Source organism: Pelodiscus sinensis, chromosome 1 (assembly GCF_049634645.1).
Source record: "Pelodiscus sinensis isolate JC-2024 chromosome 1, ASM4963464v1, whole genome shotgun sequence".
In the NCBI taxonomy this organism is placed as follows: Eukaryota; Metazoa; Chordata; order Testudines; family Trionychidae; genus Pelodiscus; species Pelodiscus sinensis.
Window position 1 is genome coordinate 154,710,989 of NC_134711.1, and position 21,881 is coordinate 154,732,869.

Consider the following 21,881-nt stretch of genomic DNA (forward strand, 5'->3'; position numbering starts at 1 on the left):
ATCCTGTTAGTGGAGATTTTTGTTAGACTTATAGCAACACCTAGTGGGTTCGATGAGTTATTTCAGAGAAGTTCCTCTGAACAGTAGTGCTGCAATTTTGCTGTCACTCATTATTCCCCCTGCCCTCAATCTGTGTAACCCATTATAATCTTTTGCAGTCAAAAGCAGTGCTTCTCAATCAGGGAACGTATACTCCTGGGGTTCGCAGAGGTCTTCAAGGCGGGGATACATAAACTGATCTAGATATTTGCCTTGTTTTACAAGAGGCTACATTAAAAAGCACTAGCAAACTGGTACAAATTAAAATTTCATACAATGACTTGTTTATATGTGTTCTATATACTATTCACTGAAATGTAAGTATATTTATATTCCAATTGATTTATTTTATAATTATATGGCAAAAATGAGAATGTAAGCCAGTTCTCCAACATAATGTGCTGTGACACTTCTGTACGTTTATATCTGATGTTTGTAAGCAAATAATTTTGAAGTAAAAGGAAGTTGGAGGGTACACAAGACAAATCAGCCTCCTGAAAAGGGTGCAGTTGTCTGAAAAGGTTGAGAACCACTGGTCTGAAGTATTTTAAGGTGCCAATCACTGCAGGTTTTTTTATTTTACTCTTTTTACTTTAGGCTAAGTTTGGGGAATATATGAGGAGAAGCGAGAATATGAGCAAAGCATGAGGATGTTTCTCTTCTGCTTCAAGTAGAAGGGATGCATTGTGCTGTTTGGGGGATGGATGTTGAGCCCTTGGCTCAACTGATAACTACAAAGAGCTACATTACTAGGGTGTAAGTCACAAGAGATGGTCCAGTGTCAGTTGTGTGTTGCCGAGGGTAAGCTGATACCGCGTTGGAATGGACAAGAGAGGAACAGCAAAAGTAGAGGTTTAGTGATTGCCATTACCATTCTAGGCCCTGATCAAAGACCTAACTACATTCTTTCACATCAAACTCAGCTGGGCTATTCACATGCAAGTCTTTGCAGTGGTCTTAGACTCTTTCATTGTTTCAATTCCAAATTCATATGGGTACATCTGAACCTGGACTTGGAAAAGCTATTCTTAGCTTGGGAGTAAATAATTTGGTGTAGTGGGTGGGGAATGTTTGGCAGAACTGAGGGGAATTCAAGGGAAAAAAATCAGACTTGATTTTTAATTAATTGATTTTAATTATGCCTATATCAAACCCTGCAAGATGAATATTAGTCCGGGCTTATTACCTATAGCCATGGTTATACTGCCATCCCGAACAGTTTCTTTTTTCAGTAATAACTGTGTTTTTGTAGTCACACAAACAGCTTCAAGCCAGAAATTCTGCCTAGTCTCCAGCATCACTGTGTGTGCAAGTGTAAGGTGACAAGGAACCTCTTCTCCCTTTGCATGTCCACCCAGGAACAGAGCACATTTCCAGCCCTTGACTAGCCCCATGCAGGATATGTCCACAAAATGGTGGGACAAGGAGGTGTGGAGTAGGCTCTCCTCTCTAGTTGCTTTGGGCACCTCTACACTGCCAGGCAAAAGGTGAATTAAGATAGCAACTTCAGCTATGTTAATGGCGTAGGTGAAGTCAAAGTAGTTTAACTTGACTTTTGGCGCTGTCTACACAGCAGGAAGTTGAAGGAAGAACATTCTTCCTTTGACTTCCCTCACTCCTCATGAAGTGAGGGTTACAGTAAGAAGTAAGGTCAAAGTAAGAAGTCCTCCAGCTCAATATTATTTCAAAATAATGTCTTGCTGTGTATACGTGCTTTTTGTTATTCCGAAATAACACTGCTGTGTAGACAAACCCGTACGGGCCTGCAGAGTTCTGCTTCTGTTGGGGACTGTCTACTGCTCCCCCACCATGTGGAGCTCTGTCTGAAAAGCAAAATTAAGCCCTCGAGGATATTTCGCACTGGTATTCCACGAGCTTTTATGATGTCAGACTTCACTAGTGGCTGGAGTAGCATGACAGTTGAATTGAGTTTTATAAATTTCATAAATAGGGGCCAACTCTGAGGAACTTTACTTTGGGCATATTCCCCATCAGTGTACTGGCCTGAAATAAACCAACTCTGTTAAGTCAAGGAGTGTGTTTCACAAATGTTCCTTTTTCAACTGTTGTGATGATTATAATTAGGTTCCAATAATTTATGATAGTCTGTCCTATACTCACAAGTGCTGTATTTTGTGATCTTGCTACAACTCACTGATGCTAGACTGTGGTTGAAAGGAAGCAAAATAACTGTTCAGAATAGCAAATACTGTTTGATGAGGTTCTATTGGGATATGAATTACCAACAGTCTGGAATAAAATTGGTGGGGGTAACTTCTTTAAAGAGGGGAGATGGCAGGAGGGTGTCTAGATAGACTTGTGGAGTTTGTAGAATCTCGTTCACTAGCCGCATGTGAATTGCATTGATCATCAGGAGGGCGGCGGGCGTGGAGGCAGTAGTCCATTAGTAAACATAGAAGGCTAAATGAGCTGAGAAATCATCGGCAGCATGGTGAGAGCAGAATCTCAAGTAACAAATTCCTTGCCACTACCTGCGCTTAGACTGCAAAGAGTAGTCTGTAGCTAGGACAACTGTACGTTCTGGTGCTTTTTCTGTACGTTGTCATGCTTACAGCCCACAGACAGGTGTGTTCTCACAAATATATACAGTCCGTGAAGTCCAAAGTTGCACCATTTCAGTTGCTGCTGAGTCAATTTTTCAACTTGCATATGAATGAATCAAAAAAGAGTACTTCTCCAGGGTTCTCAGTGCCTTTCACTCATTTACAATACAATTTAAAATACAATACAACCAGCAGTCTCCCCTCACCTTAAAACCAACATTTCCAACCAGTAAATGGGGAAGATAGGGTGTGGGGGAAGAGAATGTATCTGGAAAATCAGCAAGGACATTTGGGGGCCTCTGTATTTTGGTGTGCAACATCTGTTTGTCATTGGCAAATTTACCGTGGTGAAGAATTTAAGACATCAATGCTGGGGAAATTGTCTTGTTTGCTTATCAAATATTGATGTTTTCATGCAAATATTTTAACATCTTCTTAATGCACGAAATTACATATAAAAACTCTGTGGGGAAGTGTTCCTAGAGCCTGTCATTTAATATGCAAGTGTGAGAGAGTGTACATACCCACAGTTCCACATAGCCTCTTCACTTTTAATTGGCTATTGGTCACCTTACAAAAGGTGCATAATTTTATCATGCCCTGCTTCTACACACATCTATTAAGCTGCAGATACAAGTCTTCTGAGACAAATTTCCTGAGACAGCAGTTTACCCTGAAAAATTTTGATGTTTCATAAATATACTATTTTATATTATCCTTTAAATGGGACTTGTTTTCCTAAGTCACTTACGTGCTTTTGAAAATCAAGTACAACGCATAATCAATCACAGTAGCCTTTATTCTGACCTACAAAACAGTGTTTTAAATGTTCTATTTTGGTTAGTTTGTTTTGTGCTAAGTGAATGTCAGTGGAAAGTCCTAAATCATCATAAGTCACTAAGGGTATGTCTACACAACCACCCTAGTTCGAACTAGGGTTGTAATGTAGGCAACCGGAGTTGAAAATGAAGCCCGGGATTTGAATTTCCCGGGCTTCGTTTGCATATTGCCGGGCGCCGCCATTTTTCCGTGCCCCGCGGCTACACGCAGCACAGACTAGGTAGTTCGGATTAGGCTTCCTATTCCGAACTACCTAGTCCGTGCCGCGTGTAGCCGCGGGGTACGGAGTCCGCACTAGCGGACATTTAAAAATGGCGGCGCCCGGCAATACGCAAATGAAGCCCGGGAAATTCAAATCCCGGGCTTCATTTGCAACTCCGGTTGCCTACATTACCACCGTAGTTCGAACTAGGGTGGTAGTGTAGACATACTTTAAGCTCTTTTGAAAATTGCATGCCATGTCTTTCTTTATGTGAGCAATGCAAGAGTTAGTGACCATTTCCTTGCTTTTAAGTACATGGTTTCTTTTTCAATGTTATAAGTAAATTCATATTTGTTACGTAGCAAACTCCATCAGTTTTGAAATAGTGAGTTACTGTTGGAATATTCAATTTTTTTCTCCATAAACAATTTGCAAATAGAAGCTGCAGCAGTCCCCACAGCATAAACAACACAAGTTATATGTATGTTTAATATTTGGTTCATCAACTATGATGAAGTTGAAAATCAAAACCAAATACCGTTATTTTGGGGCCTAACTGCTGTTTAAACTATTGTGAGGTGTATTAAAAAGGATAATAAATTACTGATTTTGGCTTTGATACCATTCACTTCTATGTATGCACAGATTGCCCATCTTCTGTTAAACATTGCTTCTGAATGCTGCTGTTGCTACTGCACAATATTACTTGTTACTAGATATTGCTTCTGCCTTTGTAGGCACATCATTGATGTTTTATTCCCTGTTGTCACTGTTTCAGGTTTCCCCAAGTACTTGCCAGTCTGATGCATCTAACTCTACTGAAGCGTGTCAGAAGTCACCATTGTTCCAGTTTGCAGAGGTGAGTTTCTAAAAATAGGAGGATCCTTTTTTTTTTTTTTTTTTTTGTCAAGGGAGGAAAAAAAAAGAAATCCCAAATACTTTTGCTGAAAGAGACTGGTCTGTTATTTATGGGTAATGGTTCATTACCAGTTGGGGAAGCCAGATTTGAGCTGCAGAAAAGTGAATGTAGAACATGATGGAAACCCTAAACACAATGCTGTAATAGTGTTCAGAGAAGTATTCAGTTAGATATAGTGTAGGAATGGCCTTAGGTAACATGGCCCTTTACTGAGAAGCCAAGGTTGTGATAGAGTTCTGTATTGTTTAATTACATATCTGAACCAGTGTAACCATTTTAGCAGTTGACTCAGTCAGAAGTAATTGCATGGCTTCTATGAGCCTGTGGACGCTCCACAGTCTTCCTTTATCTACAGCCACAGAGCTGACCAAATGCTAAGGGCCTGTTCTTGCAAAGACTTAATCCACCTTAGTCGCTACAAATGTGTGAACAGTCCCACCTAAAACTATGCCTTGTTTGGATTGTGTCCTGAATTCTCAGTTGTCCTAGAAGGCAGACTTTGTACTTTATATCCCTTTCACTGTTGCCTTTCTTTCTAAACCTTCAGAGCTTCTTTTTGGCGCTGCTCGTGTCTTTTATGAATAGTACACAAACTTAGTTAAAGTGTAATGGATTCATTGACGTAGTATCTGTTCTCAGAGAGAATCTAAGCTCTTATTGACCATCTGTGGCTCCTTTGAGTAATACAGTTTTTTTCTGGTTGGTTAAAATAATTGTAAATAATGAAATGATGTGCACATATAAACATATGAGCAGTGCAGTTCTTGAGAACTGTCCAAGGGGTGTTTTGTGGCTAAATTCTGTACAGCTCTTGGATTAAAAAATGTAAGGGCTAATCTAAACCCATTTGCAGAGACACTCAGTTAAAGATGAAGCACTTAGGGCCAGATCAATAGCTGGTGTAAATCAGTCTAGCTCCCGTGCAGATAATCCAGCTTTGCAGATAAACACCAGCTGTGAATCTGAGCCTCTGTCCTTTTAACGCTAATAATTTTGCCCCCTCCACTTCCACTGCCAAAATAAATAAATGCTGGCATGTACAGAATGGGATTTTTGTCTTGGCTTCAATCCATGAATCCCAAGGTTCCAAGTTAAGATCCTGGAACCCCTGACATATATTAATAGGCTGATCCTTTACATGTCAGGAAAGATAATAGCCAGGATAAAATGTATAATATATGCTTTGAATTCTTAAAAGCTAATGGCTTCACTTTTGAAGGGAGGGGGAATGCAGTCTGCCAGATAGTAATATCACTTATCACCATTTTAAAATTTAATCAAGTATATTATCCATTTTTGGTGATAGTGGGGATAATAAATAAATATTCATCATCTAATATTTTAATGTTGTATTTTGCACAATTTCTGAAAAATAGCAAAAATCACTATTTTCCACAAGTGCCTTTTGCTTGGGGTTTCCTGATAAGCCTGTGAACATACAGAGGAAATTACAGCTCACCTGCTGACTGCATTTGCTCATTTTGCAATGCCTCAGGGAGTGGGCAGGGGGACATTGTGCAGCATTTTTTAGGTGCTGTATTTAGGCCCGGTGACCTCCCACTAAATTCCATTGGGTTTTCCTCACCCAGTGGAAGGGTAGAGTGCCAATCCACTGCCACAACTGGGAATCCATCTTTTGGTAGGTGAGCAAGCTGGAAACTACTGATATATGCTTCATGTAAGAGGCCTATCTGTTGGCCTGCCTTAATTTCCTTGGAAATTAAAACCTGCTTCCAGTTGCATTGTAGGCATTTATGGCAGTAAAAAATAGATCACAGTATAAACCCAATGTTCATCTGAAATTCTGGTTCCTTCTGTGAATAACCCAATCCATACTAACATAAAGTGTGGTGTCTTTTTCTACTGGAATTTATCCAGTGCCTTGCTGTAGTTTTGTGCAGCCTTTGTGATGTCTGCATCCACACATGTTCCAAACTAAGTTGCTTGTTGTGCTTTGTAAATGCCAGCACACTGGAATGAAATAACTCTTTCATTGAACTCTGAAACATGAGACGGTGTTACTTTTATTATATTGCTATTTTAACTCTACAATGAGCCAGTAAAAGCACTTAAAAGCTATTATGTAGTATTCATTCTCATAGTGATTTTAAGAGTGAAAGTGATGTATTACCATTGATTAGTCCGTTAGGAAAGACAAGTACTCTCTACAGTAGTTATCTTCATGGCCTTGGATATAGGGAGTCTTTGTACATTTGGTATGAGAAATGAACAATGTTGAAGCTAGATAATTAGTCACAAAACCATTCTTTTCCCCTACAGCTCTCTTCAAGCCCATCACAACCGGATGCCCCTGTGGCTGCAAAACAAACTGAGGAGTCGGCACTGTTTCAGTTTGCGGAGGTATAGCAACGTAACCTTTTTTTGTTTTAAGTGGGAGAGAGGAACAGATATTGCTAATTATGACTGATCAGCCTTTGCACGCATAGCGGGGGAATGGAGATGTACAGGCAATATTCTGTGTGTCTGTACACTCTCCTTCTTCCTGCACTTCAGCTTATCTCTTTGCTCAAGAGTTGCCCCTGCACTCTCCCTCGCTCTAAAGGTAAGCCTACACGGGAACATTATTTCGAAATAACTTAGTCCACATCTGCACAGTAGGCAGTTATTTCAAGATAACGTCGAAATACTGTCAAGCTGGAGGACTTCTTACTGCGACTCCTGCAACCCTCATTGTTCGAGGAATAAGGGAAGTTGGAGGAAGAACGCTCTATTTTGACATAATTGCAGTGCAGATGCTCCCCATTTTGAAATAAGCTATTTCAAAATAAGCTACACAATTGACATGCCCCGAAATAAGCTATGCAAATTGAGCTAAGCCCTGCTGTGTAGGCGCACCCAAACAGAGACAAAATCCCAGTTTAGAGCTGTTAGGTAATAGCTAAATTTAAGTCCACAGGCTCTGTAGCATCTAGGGGTAACAAATGCTCCCCTCCCATCTCTCTCTGTAGGCCCATAAAACACTCCATGGTCCACCAAACATTATCCTTCCCTAGTAAGTAATGCTAGAATAGCTTTGACCCATATCCAAAATGGCAGAAGGACAGAGACTCCACCCTCATGGCAGACACATATTTTGGTCATGTGTACAGCAGCTATTGAGTTCATAGGACTGTTTTTAACTCCTCAGTAGCCTTTCTCCATCTTTTTCACTCTGATTTACTTAGCTTTCAGAGGGTGATAAGGGTGCAGTGACCACAATGGAAAAACTTCCTATAGTCTCAGGATAGCTACCAAGCATATCCTATAATTCTTCGATCCCTTTCTGGAAACTCCCTGGGTCCTTCTATCCGGGTTACCCTGCCCTGCTCTCGGCATCTCAGCAGACACACAGAGTACCCTGATAAGATCCATGCCTCCTCCTCACTGCATATTTCTTCTTCCTCAAAAGAATCAGTCAAATGCTGCAGTACAACGTGTGTGGCTTACACCAGGCAATATCAGTAGAAGCAAAAGGAACAAGTAGTAAAATCCCAGGAGCAAGATAGAATTGATTTGCACCTTCTGCTAGGGAAGAATGTTAGTGTAGTAGCCAGAGATCCAGGTTTGCTGTTCTAACAGCTGTAATACACCGTACATAACACGCCAGGTGCCACATATCCAAAAGCGTTGGAGTCAGGGATATTATGTCTTTCCGTACCGAAGAACAATCACAGAATTTTATTCCAAAGAGCCTCCTAATTTAGATCAAGGGAAACAACAGCAGAGGCTCCAAAGTAGTTGTGTGTGCTTCCTTTGTAAGGAACTGCAGCAATTGTGGAGTAACAGCTGCCTTTGCAGACTGGAAGCATATACTTCAGAGATAGAGAGAGAGAGCATAGAAATCAAATCTGAAGGGTTACAAGGCCACCTAATCCCATGGTGGATCAATAAATAATGCACATTAGACAACGTATCCAAAAATACCTTGAACATGTGGCTAGAGCTTCTTACAGATGGCAGAACAAGGAACAGTGGTCTCAAGTTGCAGTGGGGGAGGTCTAAGTTGGATATTAGGAAACACTATTTCACTAAGAGGGCGGTGAAGCAGTGGAATGGGTTACCTATGGTGGTGGAATCTCCTGGCTTGACAGAGCCCTGGCTGGGATGACTTAGTTGGGATTGGTCTGGCTTTGGGCAGGGGGGTGGACTCAGTCACCTCCTGAGGTCTCTTCCAACCCTTTGATTCTATATTTTTTCTGCTCTGTATACTTGAATCTCTACATTATGATATCAATAATGTTAACATCGTTCCCTCTGTAGGAATATATTGTATGTATTTAATAATGTGGTCACACTTTCTTCCAGTTTACTTTTGGGAGTCTAGTATTATTTGTGGAGTTAGATATTCAGAGTCTCTGCTGTTTGAGCATAAGAATTGGGATCTTGTCTGGCCTACTCTTGGCTGCGTTATGGGATCCAGGAACCTTTGTAGTCCCCACTCATTGCCCTTTGTGCTCATATGTTCTTGGATATAATCTAGCCCAGTGTTTCTCAACCTTTTTTTATGAAGTACCCCTGTTAAAAAAAAATTATAAATACCCCCCCCCAGTACCTACAGTTTTCAGATACACACAATTTTTTTCTACCATTGCAACACATTTGTTTAAACAACTTAATCATAGCCTGGCGGCTGATGATATTTTTAGGCTGTAAAAAGTACAAAAATAATAAAACGTAAAAATAAAAACGAAAAATTCAGTTTTCTCCAAATTTCAGTTGTGTTGATGTACCCCCCAGACTTCTCTCGAGTAACCCTAAGGGTATTCGTATCACTGGTTGAGAAACACTGATCTAGCCTAGCGTCTTCTTTTGTGTTAAGCTTTAAGCTAATTATGTGTTGCCTGGATATGATGGACAATCCAGACACAATTACTGACAAGAGATCAAAGTATAAAACATTAATTTACAAGTAACCATTAAGGGGTCAGAAAATGTCCAAATAGCAGTATGCTGGCAAGATGCCCTATAGCATGAATATACAGTAGTTGTGAAGGACTTTCCAGATATACTAAATGTTTTTCTTTATAAATCAGACTGGGCAACCTTCATGGGAAAAGCTTAAAGCATTTAGTAGGACAAAGCCGTAGGGTGAGACTTTTGAAACTAGCTACAGGATTTCAAAACACAACTCCTGTGAATGTGAATACCACAAATGAGTTGTGTAACTAAATCCCCTCATTTCCTATTAAGATCTCTACTATTGTTTGGGTGCTATCCAAATGACTCTGTTAACAATAAGATGTAGAACTGAGCAGAATACGACTGCTTGCCTGCAGAATTTTCAGACCACTCTAAAGAAGTTAATAATCATTGTATCTATGTTTTTAGGATTTCCTCTATTAAAATGTATAACATTCCCTAGATTTCTTGTAGGAGTGACCCATAAGTGAGTTTAATGATGCACCTGCTTCTTTCTTCTAGTTTACCCAATATATTGAAGATTTTATATGAAACAGTAGCCTTCAAGGGGACTTGGAAGGTGCATTTTATTAATTAATTTGAAAGAGGGATTTTTTTAAAATGTAGGATCTGGGGGGAGGAGGGGGTCCCTGTTGAAAATATTAAAACCTTCCCTTATTCTGTTACATGTAACTAGGAGATATTTCATGTTGAAAGAAAATAATTTCTGTTCCAAACGGGTCTTGCCTCTGAAGTTTAGGATAACCATTTGCTTCAAATTAGGGAGCTGAGAGAGAAATATGGACAGAGCCATAAAAACCACTTCATCACCAAGAACCTTTGTTCATCCCATGCGTCATGCTAACGTCTTAGTACAAAGCATCAGGGACATGGTATGCAGCCGGGTTTTATCCAGGTTGTTCCAGGGTAAACACACAATAAGCTGTAGTATCTCTGGTTAAGAATCTGAAAGTGGGAGGCATCTTGGGTGAAAGTGATCATGAAATTGCCGTGTTCATGGTTCTAAGGAATGGTAAAACAGGGAAAAGAGCAAAATAAAGAGAGTGGATTTCAAGAAGGCAGACTTGAGCAAACTCAGGGAATTCGTAGGTAAGGTCCCATGGGAAGCAAGTGTAAGAGGAAAAACAATTGAAGATAGTTGGCATTTTTTCTAAGGAGACACATTATTAAGGACACAAGAGCAAACTATTCCACTGCATAGGAAAGATGAGAAGTGGAGCAAGAAACCACCTGGGCTTAACCAGGAGATCTTGAATGATCCAAAAATCAAAAAGGAATCCTACAAAAACTGGAAATTAAGTCACGTTACAAAGGATGAATTTAAACAAATAACACAAGTATGTAGAGGCAAAATCTGAAAGGCCAAGCCACAAAGCTCAAACGTTAGTGATGGACACCTAACATAGGGAATGCAGGTAATAATGAGGTAGGTTCAGGAGTTAAAATAAGAAAAGAAGAAATTATGTAGCCATGTTAGATGTCTTCAAGTCACCAGGATCCGATGAAATGCATCGAAGATCACTTAAGAAGCTGATTGAGGAGGTATCTGAGCCATTAGGGATCACCTTTAAAAAGTCATGGAAGACACGAGAGATTCCAGAAAACTGAAAAGGGGGTGTATATATAATGCTCATCTACAGAAAGGGAAATAAGGACTACCCAGAAAACTACAGAAACTGCAGACCAGTCAGCTTAACTTCTGTATCAGGGAAGGTAATGGAGCAGATAATTAGGGAATCCATTTGCAGACATCTAGAAGATAAGGTGATAAGTAACAATCATCATGGATTTCTCACGAACACACCAAGTTGATCATGTTCTTTAAAAGGATAACAAGACTTGTGGATAAGGAGGAAGCAAAAGATATAGTATAACTAGACTTTAGTAACGTATTTGATACAATCTTTCATAATCGTCTCATTAATAAACTAGGAAATACAACCTATATGGGACTACTACAAGGTGGTTGCAAAACTGGTTGAATAACTATTTCCAGTTAGCAGTAGTTCACAGTATGCTGGAAGGGCATAAAAAGTGGGGTTCTGCAGGGATCAGTTTTGGGACCAGTTCTGCTCAATATCTTCATCAATGATTTAGATAATGGCATAGTGAGTATACTTAGAGAATTTGCAGATGACACCAAGCCGGGAGGGGTTGCAGTGCCTTGGAGGATAGGATTATAATTCAAAATTATCTAGACACACGGCAACTACCTTGTTACAAGGAGGAGGGAGAAAAATTATTTTGCTTAACTCTTGATGAGAGAACAAGAAGCAATGATCTGAGGTAAATAGGAGGAAATTCAACAAGGACAAATGCAAAGTACTCCACTTAAGAAGGAACAATCAGTTTCACACACAGAGAAGAGGAAATGAAGGGCTTTAGGGGTCATAGTGGACCACAAGCTAAATACGAATCAGCAGTGTTACCAAAAAAAAGCAAACATCATTCTGGAATATTTTAGCAGGAGTGCTGTAAGGAAGTAATTATTTTGCTCTACTCTGCGCTGATTAGGCTTCAGCTTCAGTATTGTGTCCAGTTCTGGGTGCCACATTCAGGAAAGATGTGGACAAATTGGAGAAGGTCCAGTGAATTGCAACAAAATGATTAAAGGTCTAGAAAACATGGCATATGAAGGAAGAGTAAAAGAACTGGGTTTGTTTAGTCTGGAAAAAGAGAAGACTGAAAGGAAACAAGGTAACAGTTTTCAAGTGTCAAAAAGGGTGTTACAAGGAAGAGGGAGAAAAATTGTTCTCCTTGACTTCTGATGATAGCACAAGAAGCAATGGGCTTAAATTGCAGCAAGGGGGGTTTAGGTTGGACATTAGGAAAAGCTTACTAACTGTTGGGTTGATTAAGCACTGGAATAAATTTCCTAGGCAGGTGGTAGAATCTCCATCACCGGAGATATTTAAGAGCAGCTTAGACAGACACCTGGCAGGGATGATCTGCATGGTTCTTGGTCCTGAGTGCAAAGATTGATGACCCAATGAGGTTCCTTCCAGTTCTGTGATTTAAGTCCTTTTTTCTGCTCTTGGCCCTGCTTCCGCTTGATTCTAATACAGGACTTTCATTCACACAGGGCATCTTTGTCACATTTGGCAAATATCCTGTTTCTTGCTCTGCCACTTCTTGCTGTGCCCAGTCTATTAATGCATTGCTACCATTAGTAAGAGGAGTTATGGTAAGCAGTTTGCAACATACTGCAACGAGCAATGTACAGTGCCATTAAAAAAAATGAGTGAAAGTAGATATTTAACTAGTAGCAGAATAGTCCTGTGAAATGATGTGAATTGCAATTGTGAGCCGGTATGCCTGGGGATTCTTGGCTGCCATCCCAGACAACGTTTTGTTCTGACTGGGTGTTCCTCATATGTTCCCTTTCTCTTTAGTCCCTTCACAGCAGGAGAGAATAAGACCGACTCTTTGTGAAAAGAATGACCCCATCAAGTAGATGGGTCACTTATAATGGCCATCTTTACCCCAGGAATAGAATTCCCCTGTCACTCAAAGACACCTCATTATGCAGCATGGCATTCTTACTTCCTGAGATTCCCAGTATGCCTTTCATCTTCTTGTTTTCACCAAGTACTATATATTTCCATTTAAACTGATATATTATGTAACTAATAATGCCTGCCCGTTCTTGCCTGGCTACAACAGGAAGACAAGAGCAAGAGCCCTCAGTAGCGTGCAGCATGCCTGGGTATGCCTGCCGATGTTATAGAGATGCTTAAAAATCCATAGGAAAGTGCCACTGATCTGAGAATTATATTGAGTTAAGGCCCTTGCTCACCCTATAGTGGTCCTGACCGCTTAATGAATTTGAAATGTTGTCCCTCCATGGGATTTTTCCATGGAAGATCATGATCTAAGTCAGAGTTTGGTCAATGGACAATGGTTTGAAGTGTACTTGCTGGTCGTGGCTGCAGAGCTGTCTGATTATGTGCTGCTGGCTGCTCTTCTCCTTTCCAAGTGAGGGAAACAAAGCAGATGGAAACCCTTGCTCTTGAGGCCTACTGAATATCTGTTTGGCAAATGAGAACAGATGGTGATGACGGCTGTGTAATGAAGAACTGCAAGCTCCTCTTGGGTTTACTTAACTAAATTCTCATCTTTTATTAAACAAAGAACATGTTTCCAAGGAATGATGGCAATAAAATCAACAATCTAATCATCTCAAAAAGCAGTACTCTTCTTTTAGTTGCTCTACTAAAGCTTTTCACTAGACTAACTTCAAAACAAGTGGAGCTAGTATTCTTCTTGACATGTCGTATCATTTCCTTTTTGATTCCCTCACCCTACCTGCCATCAGGAGACGCAGGAGCTTGCGGAGGAATTCCTTCTCCGTGCAGCTTCACTAGCCCACGTGTTGTAGACTTAGAGATGGCTTTTTATTTTTTGTTGGGTGTTGTGCAAAATGGTTAAATCTAGCAATTCAAGGCAAATTGCTTGTAAATCATGTTGCCTGCAAATTAAAGGTTGCCCTAGCGGCGTGATATTTGTGTACACAATAGTTGATTCATTATTTCACCTCTTTCCCCAATCCCAAATTTGGACAAAAGTCATAATCTCACTATAGATATATTCATCATTATATAAAATATGCAAATATGCTTGTAGTATTAGTGTCATTTAAGGCCTTAACTGTTTACTAAATGTCTGAGTTGCCATATATGTCATGGGCAACAAAAAGTGTAAATATGGGGCATGCATCTCTTCCCCCAGCTGTACCCACTGGAGCTGCAGCAACCATGGAGAGGTGCTGCTCAACTGGCTCTAAGTTCCTGTGGTGAAAAGACCTGGGAGAATCCTCTCTCCCTGGGGCAACTTGCCTACTCAGCCCCTCGTCCCCAGCCCTATCCCAGAGCAATGATTTAAATGACGAAAAATAAAAATTAATTAAGGACCTGAGCAATGCCCAATCGTCTAGTATTTTTATAAAGTAAATTACTATAAACTAGAAATGCAAGAAACTTAAGGCCCAGATTCTGCAAGCCAATCTGCAGGAAGATCACTGGAGTATTCTCACTCATGACTATAGTTGGGCTCTGTGGACTTAGTGGGTGCTTCTCTGGCACTTATTGTAGGATCAGGATTTTAGACTGGATGCTCTTTGGGGCAGGGACCATGGCTACACAGTGCCTCGCACAACAGAGACCTGCTTTTGACTGGGAGCTATGGTAATTGAAATAATAACTATTAATAAACATAAAACAAAAATGATGTCCCATTGTATTTTAAACATAGGCCTACGGTGAATAAATGCCAATTAGATGGAGGTTTGTTTGTTTTTCATTCAAAGTATCCCTTGAAACTGCAAAGTAAAGGAATCTATTCCAAAGGAAAAATACAATCTAAAATCACATTGTCATCCAGGGGTGGTCTAGCATGCAATCATAATTCAGTGACTTTGTACATCCCCAAACTGGAAATATAAATCCGTGTGTTAAGAAGAAACTGTCTCAGGAATACCTGTGCCCTAAAAAGCCAGTGTTCAGGAATGGGGCCTCTCATTCCTACCAATGTCGTTTACTTTACAAAGCCAAGGTCGGGATAGCACAATGAACTGGTCTCTGTGCTGTGTGCCTGCTATTAGGTTAAAATGCTCTTTCTGCTGTGCCACCTGTAGCAAGGTAGTTCTGTCGAGTGGCTCACTAGGCTGCTGCTGAGGCAGGCATTGCAGCCTCTGTATAAGAGGGCAAATAAGACCTTATTGAGCCAGAAAATGTTCCCTACCAAAGCTTTTGTTTCACTTTAAAGGAATACATTGAAGTCTGCCCCCTTCTCAAACAAACTGTTTTAAGTAGCTTCACAGGGCTCTGCCCCAAAGTTTCCAGTATAAATTTATATTTTCGCAAAAGACCTACCTCTGCTAAGTAACATTTTTTTTCTGGTCTCTTAGGTGGTCACTTCAGAAAAGTTATGTAGAAAAGCCTACATGCACAACATGTCATCTATAGAGGTTACAAAGCCACTAAAAATGTGGTTACTCACCTGCACCCTGATTCAGAAAAAAAAACTCATGCACATTCTTATGCCCTGTTGACTTTCATGGAATGTCAGCACCTGCTTCTTGAAGAGAGATGCTTTCCTAACTTGGGTCTCAGGAGAATGCAGGTGCCCTGTGTTTATACTGACTCTCTGCAATAGAGAGAAGTTGGGAGTCCATCTTTTTTTTCCCCTTCTCTCTTTCCCTAGTGACCCTGAAATGTCCTCTTTTCTCTTTGTTCAAAATGTAGATCTCATCAAATACTTCACAGCTGGGGAATCCTGAGCCCGTAAAGCACTGTGGGAAGTCAGCACTCTTCCAGTTTGCAGAGGTAAGGTTTCTGTTGCCATCATGATGTGAATATGTTTGTGCATGTGTTCCCAAAAAGTGTGGATTTCTCAAGTTAGTCTAGCACCAAACTTAGCTTTAGCAGCCAGGGAAAAAAAGCTATCCTGAGTAATAGCTCAAGTAATAATGCTGTGGTTGGGAATACTTACTGCTTACCTTTTAATTCATTTATTCTGTAAACGTATGTGGCCCCTTAGAAAACAGGGTAAGATTCCTGTCCTGAAAAACTCACAGGACAACTTGGACAAAAAAAACATTATTCAAGACAACAGCTAAAGAAAGTGAAGGTAACAGTGATATTGTCATTGCGAATGCCAAGGTTACGATTTGGAAAAGTATGCACTTCCGTATGTGACTTGACTAGGACTTACAAGTAGGAATGCTTTCCTGGACTATGACCCAATGTAGGAAGCAAGAAGCAGGTTTTGAGGAATGTGAGGGTCTATATGAAGAGTGGAGGCTGCAATCAGTAGCCAAGACTAAAGTTACCATGTGACTATTTGATGGCGATTAAGCAAACTAGCTGAAACTTAGGTGTTCCAGACTCTGCTGGAAGTCCTTGATGCATCTGAAATGTCAGCTGTTTGTTGCTGATAAAACATACCCCACCCATTTAAAGTTTGGATTTCAGATACTGCTTTTCATATGTTGATAAACTACAAATTAAAGGATGTCTGCTGAGTTTCCTGAGGTATATAAGGAAAAGGGAACTTTTCAGCTTGCTGGTCATGAATTATTTTTGTTTATTATGCAAGACCAAAGCTTGCAGATTGCAGTGCCCAAAGTGGTTCGCTGACACCCCTATAGCGATATCACAGTATTCATAGAGCTGGACGGAAATCTAGACTCTGGAACCCCTCAAAAAAACTCTAGAATTTGGACACTTGTAAACTGGCTTCTTTTTTTCCCTCGAGCTGTATAACAATAATGCTTTGTGCCTTCTTGGTTAGAAAATAAGGATACTAGAAAAATAAATGTTAAAGAAACATGCATGAGTGGAAAGAAGAGATTTGCCTTACTCTTTAAGCAGTCCCGAGGCTCCATCAGAGTTCATTAGTGTGTGTGTGTGCATGCTACATTGCCTGCAGAGTGCATGGTAGGGTGATTGCATTTAGTAGGAGCTAGTGATCTGTAGGGGCATGTGACCTTTGCAGCTTTGAAAACAAACCAAAAAAGTTAGTGAGCACTAGCAATGTGGTGAACTATCCCTTTCCTTTGCTTATTAGGCAGCATTTTGTACATCCGTGGTCACCAACAGGTCGATCGCGATCGACTGGTTGATCACGAAGCCTCAACCAGTCAATCGCGAGGCGTCCTGTCCACCACGCCCCCATTTCCCTCCCACCCCTTGAGAAGCCCCACTACCTACCTCAAGTGAAGATGGAGGTAGTGTTGGCTTCCCGGGAATGGACAGAAGTCCCACAGCTTAGCGCCACTTCCAGCGATTCCGGAAGTGCGCTTGCTGCTCTGCGGGGCGTACTGCAGGAGGGAGCATCAGCTCCCTGCATCACACAGGAGTGGTGAGTTAATTCCGGGGCAGGCGCGCGCGTGGGGTTTCCCTGCGCCGTGGGGGGGGGGGGGGGGGTTGGGCTGGGACAGAGGCTTCCCTCCGTGGCTGGTGTAGGGGACTCCCTGCCCCCAAACCTTGTTCCCTCTCCCCTGCCCCCCCCCCCCGCCCCCTATTCCTTCTCCCCTACCCCCCTTCTGCGGAAACCTGGCCCCCACTGACACCCTGGCCCCTGGTGCGGAAACCTGTCCACCACTGGCACCCTGTTCCCTGCCCCAGAACTCACTAGCACCCCTCCCTAGTACTGTGTCCCCTGCTCCCGACTGACTTTTCTATGGGTTAGTGACCCCTGACTCAAGGCAGGTTCCCTGCCATTCTCATAAATAAAGACAATGCAGACATTTTTTGTGTTTGACCTAGTATTTTATTTAAAAATGAAGCCTTGCCAAAAAAAAACCAGTTGGGGCCAAGCCCCCATCTGGCCACAACCACTCCTGCATTCCCCCTTTTTCAGACCCTAGATTTGAGCCTATCATGCACTGGAGCCCCCTGCCCTGAGCCCCTCACATCCCCCAACTCAAATTCCTGCACCCTCACATCCACAAGCCTGTGGCTTGCTTAGTACCCCAACACTGCCCAGCCTGGAGCCCCCTCCCTGAGCCAATGTCCCCTTCTCCACCTCCTCCTGCATCCAGATTTCCTCCCAGAGCTTGCACCTCTCACCCCTTCCCACAGCCAAATCCCTCATTCCCACCCCCGACTACACATCCTGTCTCAACACAGCAAGGGTCCAGCTAGACTGCAAGAGTTTTTCAGGATTCTGGAGATTCCCAGAAAAACTCTTCTGCATCCAGGGTTGCGTTTGTTCTTCTACTTTTTTTAGTGGAAGAGCAAACATTCTCTTTCGGTCACCCCTATATTCCTCTTTCTACGAGGAATAAGGTGGCTTCCAAAAGAAGGTGTTTTTTTCTGACATTTGGTTCGGTCTAGACAGGCCAAATGTTGGAAAAACCTCTTCCTACAGAAGAATTTTTTTTTAAAGCAGCAGTATAAGGATTGGGGATAGCAAGTGATGGAGAGGAGGAGAATAGAGAGGGCGGGGCTTCAAGGAAGAGGCAGGGCAGTAGATCTTGACTTGGTCTGTCATTTAAAAAGTGATCTTGGGTGTAAAAAGGTTGGAGACCGCTGTTGTACATGATCTTAATGTTGTGCCCCTATCGTAATACTGAGCCTGACTTCACTGGAGTTACACCAGCTTGGCAGCGGAGTAACACTGTTGAATCAGGCCTGATGTTGGCATGCCGCCACTGGCTCAACGTCGGACACCTCTTAAGAAGCAAATCTTTAGTGTCATAGGAAAGTCCATATGCTGGCCCACCGGGGTGCAGAGTTGTAGCACAATTGAAGCAGAAGAGGAGAGGGAATCTGGTGATACAAAACTTTTATCTGAAACAAATATCCAGGAGCTTTCTCATGATGACTATTCAGATAGGTCCATCCAAACCCAATTTAATATACAAACTAAAGGCAATACACTATCTCTAAATTAAATATGTTAAAAAATGGCAGACATTCTCCACATGTCCTTCTTAAGATGCAGCATATGGGTCAGCCTGAATTAGCCTGCCCTTGTGGCCGTGCCTGCACAAGTCACCTTGTCGCCATGGTTTTGTCCATTAGTCTTGTGGAGAAGCTTTCATAGACTTCAATGTCAAAAGGGGCCATTATGATCATCTGGTTTGACCACCTGCAACATTGCAAGCCACAGACCTCACCCACCGATTCCTGTAACAGACCCCGAATCTCTGAGGACATGTCTACACTAAGAAGTTATTGCGAAATAACTTATTTCAAAATAATAACTCCTGAAATAGCTATTTTGAAATAAGCATTATTCCTTGTGGAAAGCAGGGGTACAGATTTCGAAAAAAGCAGCCCGTTAGGGGTTGGTAGTTTGGACTCTCCACTTATAAACTCGACATAAGGGGAGTTATTTTGAAGTAACGCCCTAGAGTAGACCAGGGCTGGATGAGTTACTGATGTCCTCAACTCATATTTTGAAGATTTCAAGTTTTAGAGGATCCATCATTGACACTAGTTTAAACCTGTAAGTGACCTGTGCCTCAAGCAGTAGTCTTTCTTGGTGAGGTGCTGGTACCTCACAACATAAACTAATAATCTTTTGCCTTTCCCAGGCTCCACAGTCAATTCTTTCCCATTCTTCTACAGTGAGAGATGACTCTCAGGTCCCTTAGGAACCTCCCATCTTCCAGAGCCAGTCATGGGGGGTAGCTGGACTCGGTACTGCAATTCTCAATCCGCCTCCAGGTCATCTGTCTGGGAGTTACCCTTCTCCCGAGTCTACCAGATAAACAAGGCCATCTGATTTCTAGCTGGTCAACTGGGAGGCTATGTCTACACTGGCCCCTAATTCTGGAAAAATCATGCAAAGCAGGAATAAGAGATCCTCTGGAAAAGGGCTTTATTCCGGAGGATCGCGCCAGTCTAGACGCTTTTTTCCGGCTTTTCCGCAAGCCGGAAAAAAAGCGGCGGACATGTTTATTTAAATCCCCCGCAGATTTCCCTATTCTGACTTACCTGCTTTGCATGACTTTTCCGGAATTAGGGGCCAGTGTAGACGTAGCCGGAGGGTCACTGATTTTCCATAGGTGAGGCTAGGCCCAAGTACCCTTGTCCAGCTAGTCTGTAAAAGGCTCCCATAGGTGTTTTGGTTTTGTGTGCTCTGAGACACGTGATCCCAGTTGGACCATAATACATGAGAGATTCTGTTCAATTTTTGAACTTCTTGACTCTTGAATTACTGCCGGGTAAGCAGTTCAGGCATTATTTTGAAGCTGCCCTGTCTTGCTGTGTTTACACCCCTGAAATGAACTCCAGCATTACAAGTTCATTTGGTAGGCACTTGCATTGCACCATTGTAATCCAAACATCATATGTTGTGTGCTGGAGAGGAGCAGGTTTCCCTGCTTCCAGCCCAGAGAGAGCCCTGAACTTTGGGAACCTATCATGCCTGCTCTTCTCCGTCACACATTGGATTATAATGAAGCTGGAGCCCAAGAAGTAGATCAGGGTTTTTCCATACCTGAATTCTTGCCTGTCTCTTCCCCCTTCCCCCCCCCACTTTCTTATTTGTATGGATTAGAATCAAACTCATGACTTTATATCCATATTCTTTTAGCTTGGATTTTTGTCGGTATTATCAGTACAGCCAGTACAATGCCACCAATATATTTAAAAGTTGGCCAACTATCTTAGTATAATTCTAGAAGGGTGGTTGAAGTAAGTACTTTTAGGGCTACAGTCTGGTATCTGCTTGGAAGACAGTTCAGATGCGTTTCATAGGAACCTGCATCTCTGTGCAATCATACTCTGTCCTGTCGCTAGGAGAATCATGTCAGTGAGCAATGTTTGCAATGTCTCTGTGGTTGAGTGCTGGGATTCTGGTTCTGCTGTAGATAGCTGAAAACTCTGGAGGTAGTTTATAAGCAGTAGAGCCCCAGCAGTGGGCAGCTCAGGGGCACTGAAGATTAATTCTGAGTGATGAGGAGATTGTGTGCAAGGATGCAGCCTCCTCAAGGACACTGAACACCAGTAGGATATTTTTGATCTTTGTCTCTTCCTTCTATGGTAATGATTTGGGGGGCAGTTCCCATAAAGTAACTATTATAGCTCTAGTGGGGTTACAGGGAAGGACCAAAGAGAGTGGTCCTCTCAACTCTCCCAAGTTTTGCTCCTCACTGCCTGGAAATAGCTGTGCATCCCCCATTGCATGGCTGGTGTAGAGCCTAATTGGTGGTCTCAGAGTTTTGGGGATATAAAAATAGCTACTTTGCAGGAATGTTGAGGTCTAACTTTGAGATGCTTGGATTGGTGCTAAAGTACATTTGAGAAAGTGTTTAGAGTCTTCCTCAACACTTCTTCCTCACACTCCTTGAAGTACTGAAACGAGCACTAAGCTAATATAAGGTGAAAAGTACGTTTAGGTCCTGTCTCTACTTTCCTCACTAGAGATTGATCTTCTGGCATTTGATTTAGTGGATCTACTGAGGACTCGCTAAATCAAATGCTAAGGGTGCCCCAGTCGGCGCTGGTACTCCTCGGAGTCGCAAGGAGTAAGGGAAGCCAGCCGAAGTGTTTGCATCGACCTCCCAAGTGAAGACAACGCCAAGATCAGCTTAAGGTATCTTGACTCCAGCTAAGTTGTTTTTGTAGCTGGAGTTGCATACCCTAAGCTGACCTTCTGGTTCTAATATAGACCTGGCCTCAGAAACTGCTTGTTAGATTCTTACTAGCATAAACCAGAGCCAATAGACTTACAGTAATGTACACAAGCAGGTGAACTTGGCCTTCCTGTCAGCCTTCTCCTAAATGATGCCCTGATTAATAGAGAATCCAGAAGTAGAAAATAATCCTTATTGCTATTCCAGTGGCATTGTGGCATTGTCTATGAGGGCACTAAATTGTTATTTATAAGGAGGAGAACCCAACAGTCAGGAATATGGAGATACCATGAATGCAATTTTTTCTCA

The 21,881-nt window shown here is 41.9% G+C and overlaps 1 protein-coding gene across 14 annotated transcripts in view; it reads left to right on the forward strand.

Moving 5' to 3' along the window:
* The window catches only part of BBX (BBX high mobility group box domain containing), a 189,098-nt gene that overhangs the window by 131,604 nt on the left and 35,613 nt on the right, over positions 1-21,881 (forward strand). For all 14 annotated transcript variants that reach the window (XM_075908083.1, XM_075908117.1, XM_075908164.1 and 11 more), the window contains 3 exons: positions 4,424-4,504; positions 6,845-6,925; positions 15,727-15,807. In XM_075908083.1, the coding sequence (XP_075764198.1) occupies positions 4,424-4,504; positions 6,845-6,925; positions 15,727-15,807 (243 nt within the window). The remainder of the gene's footprint in view (positions 1-4,423; positions 4,505-6,844; positions 6,926-15,726; positions 15,808-21,881) is intronic.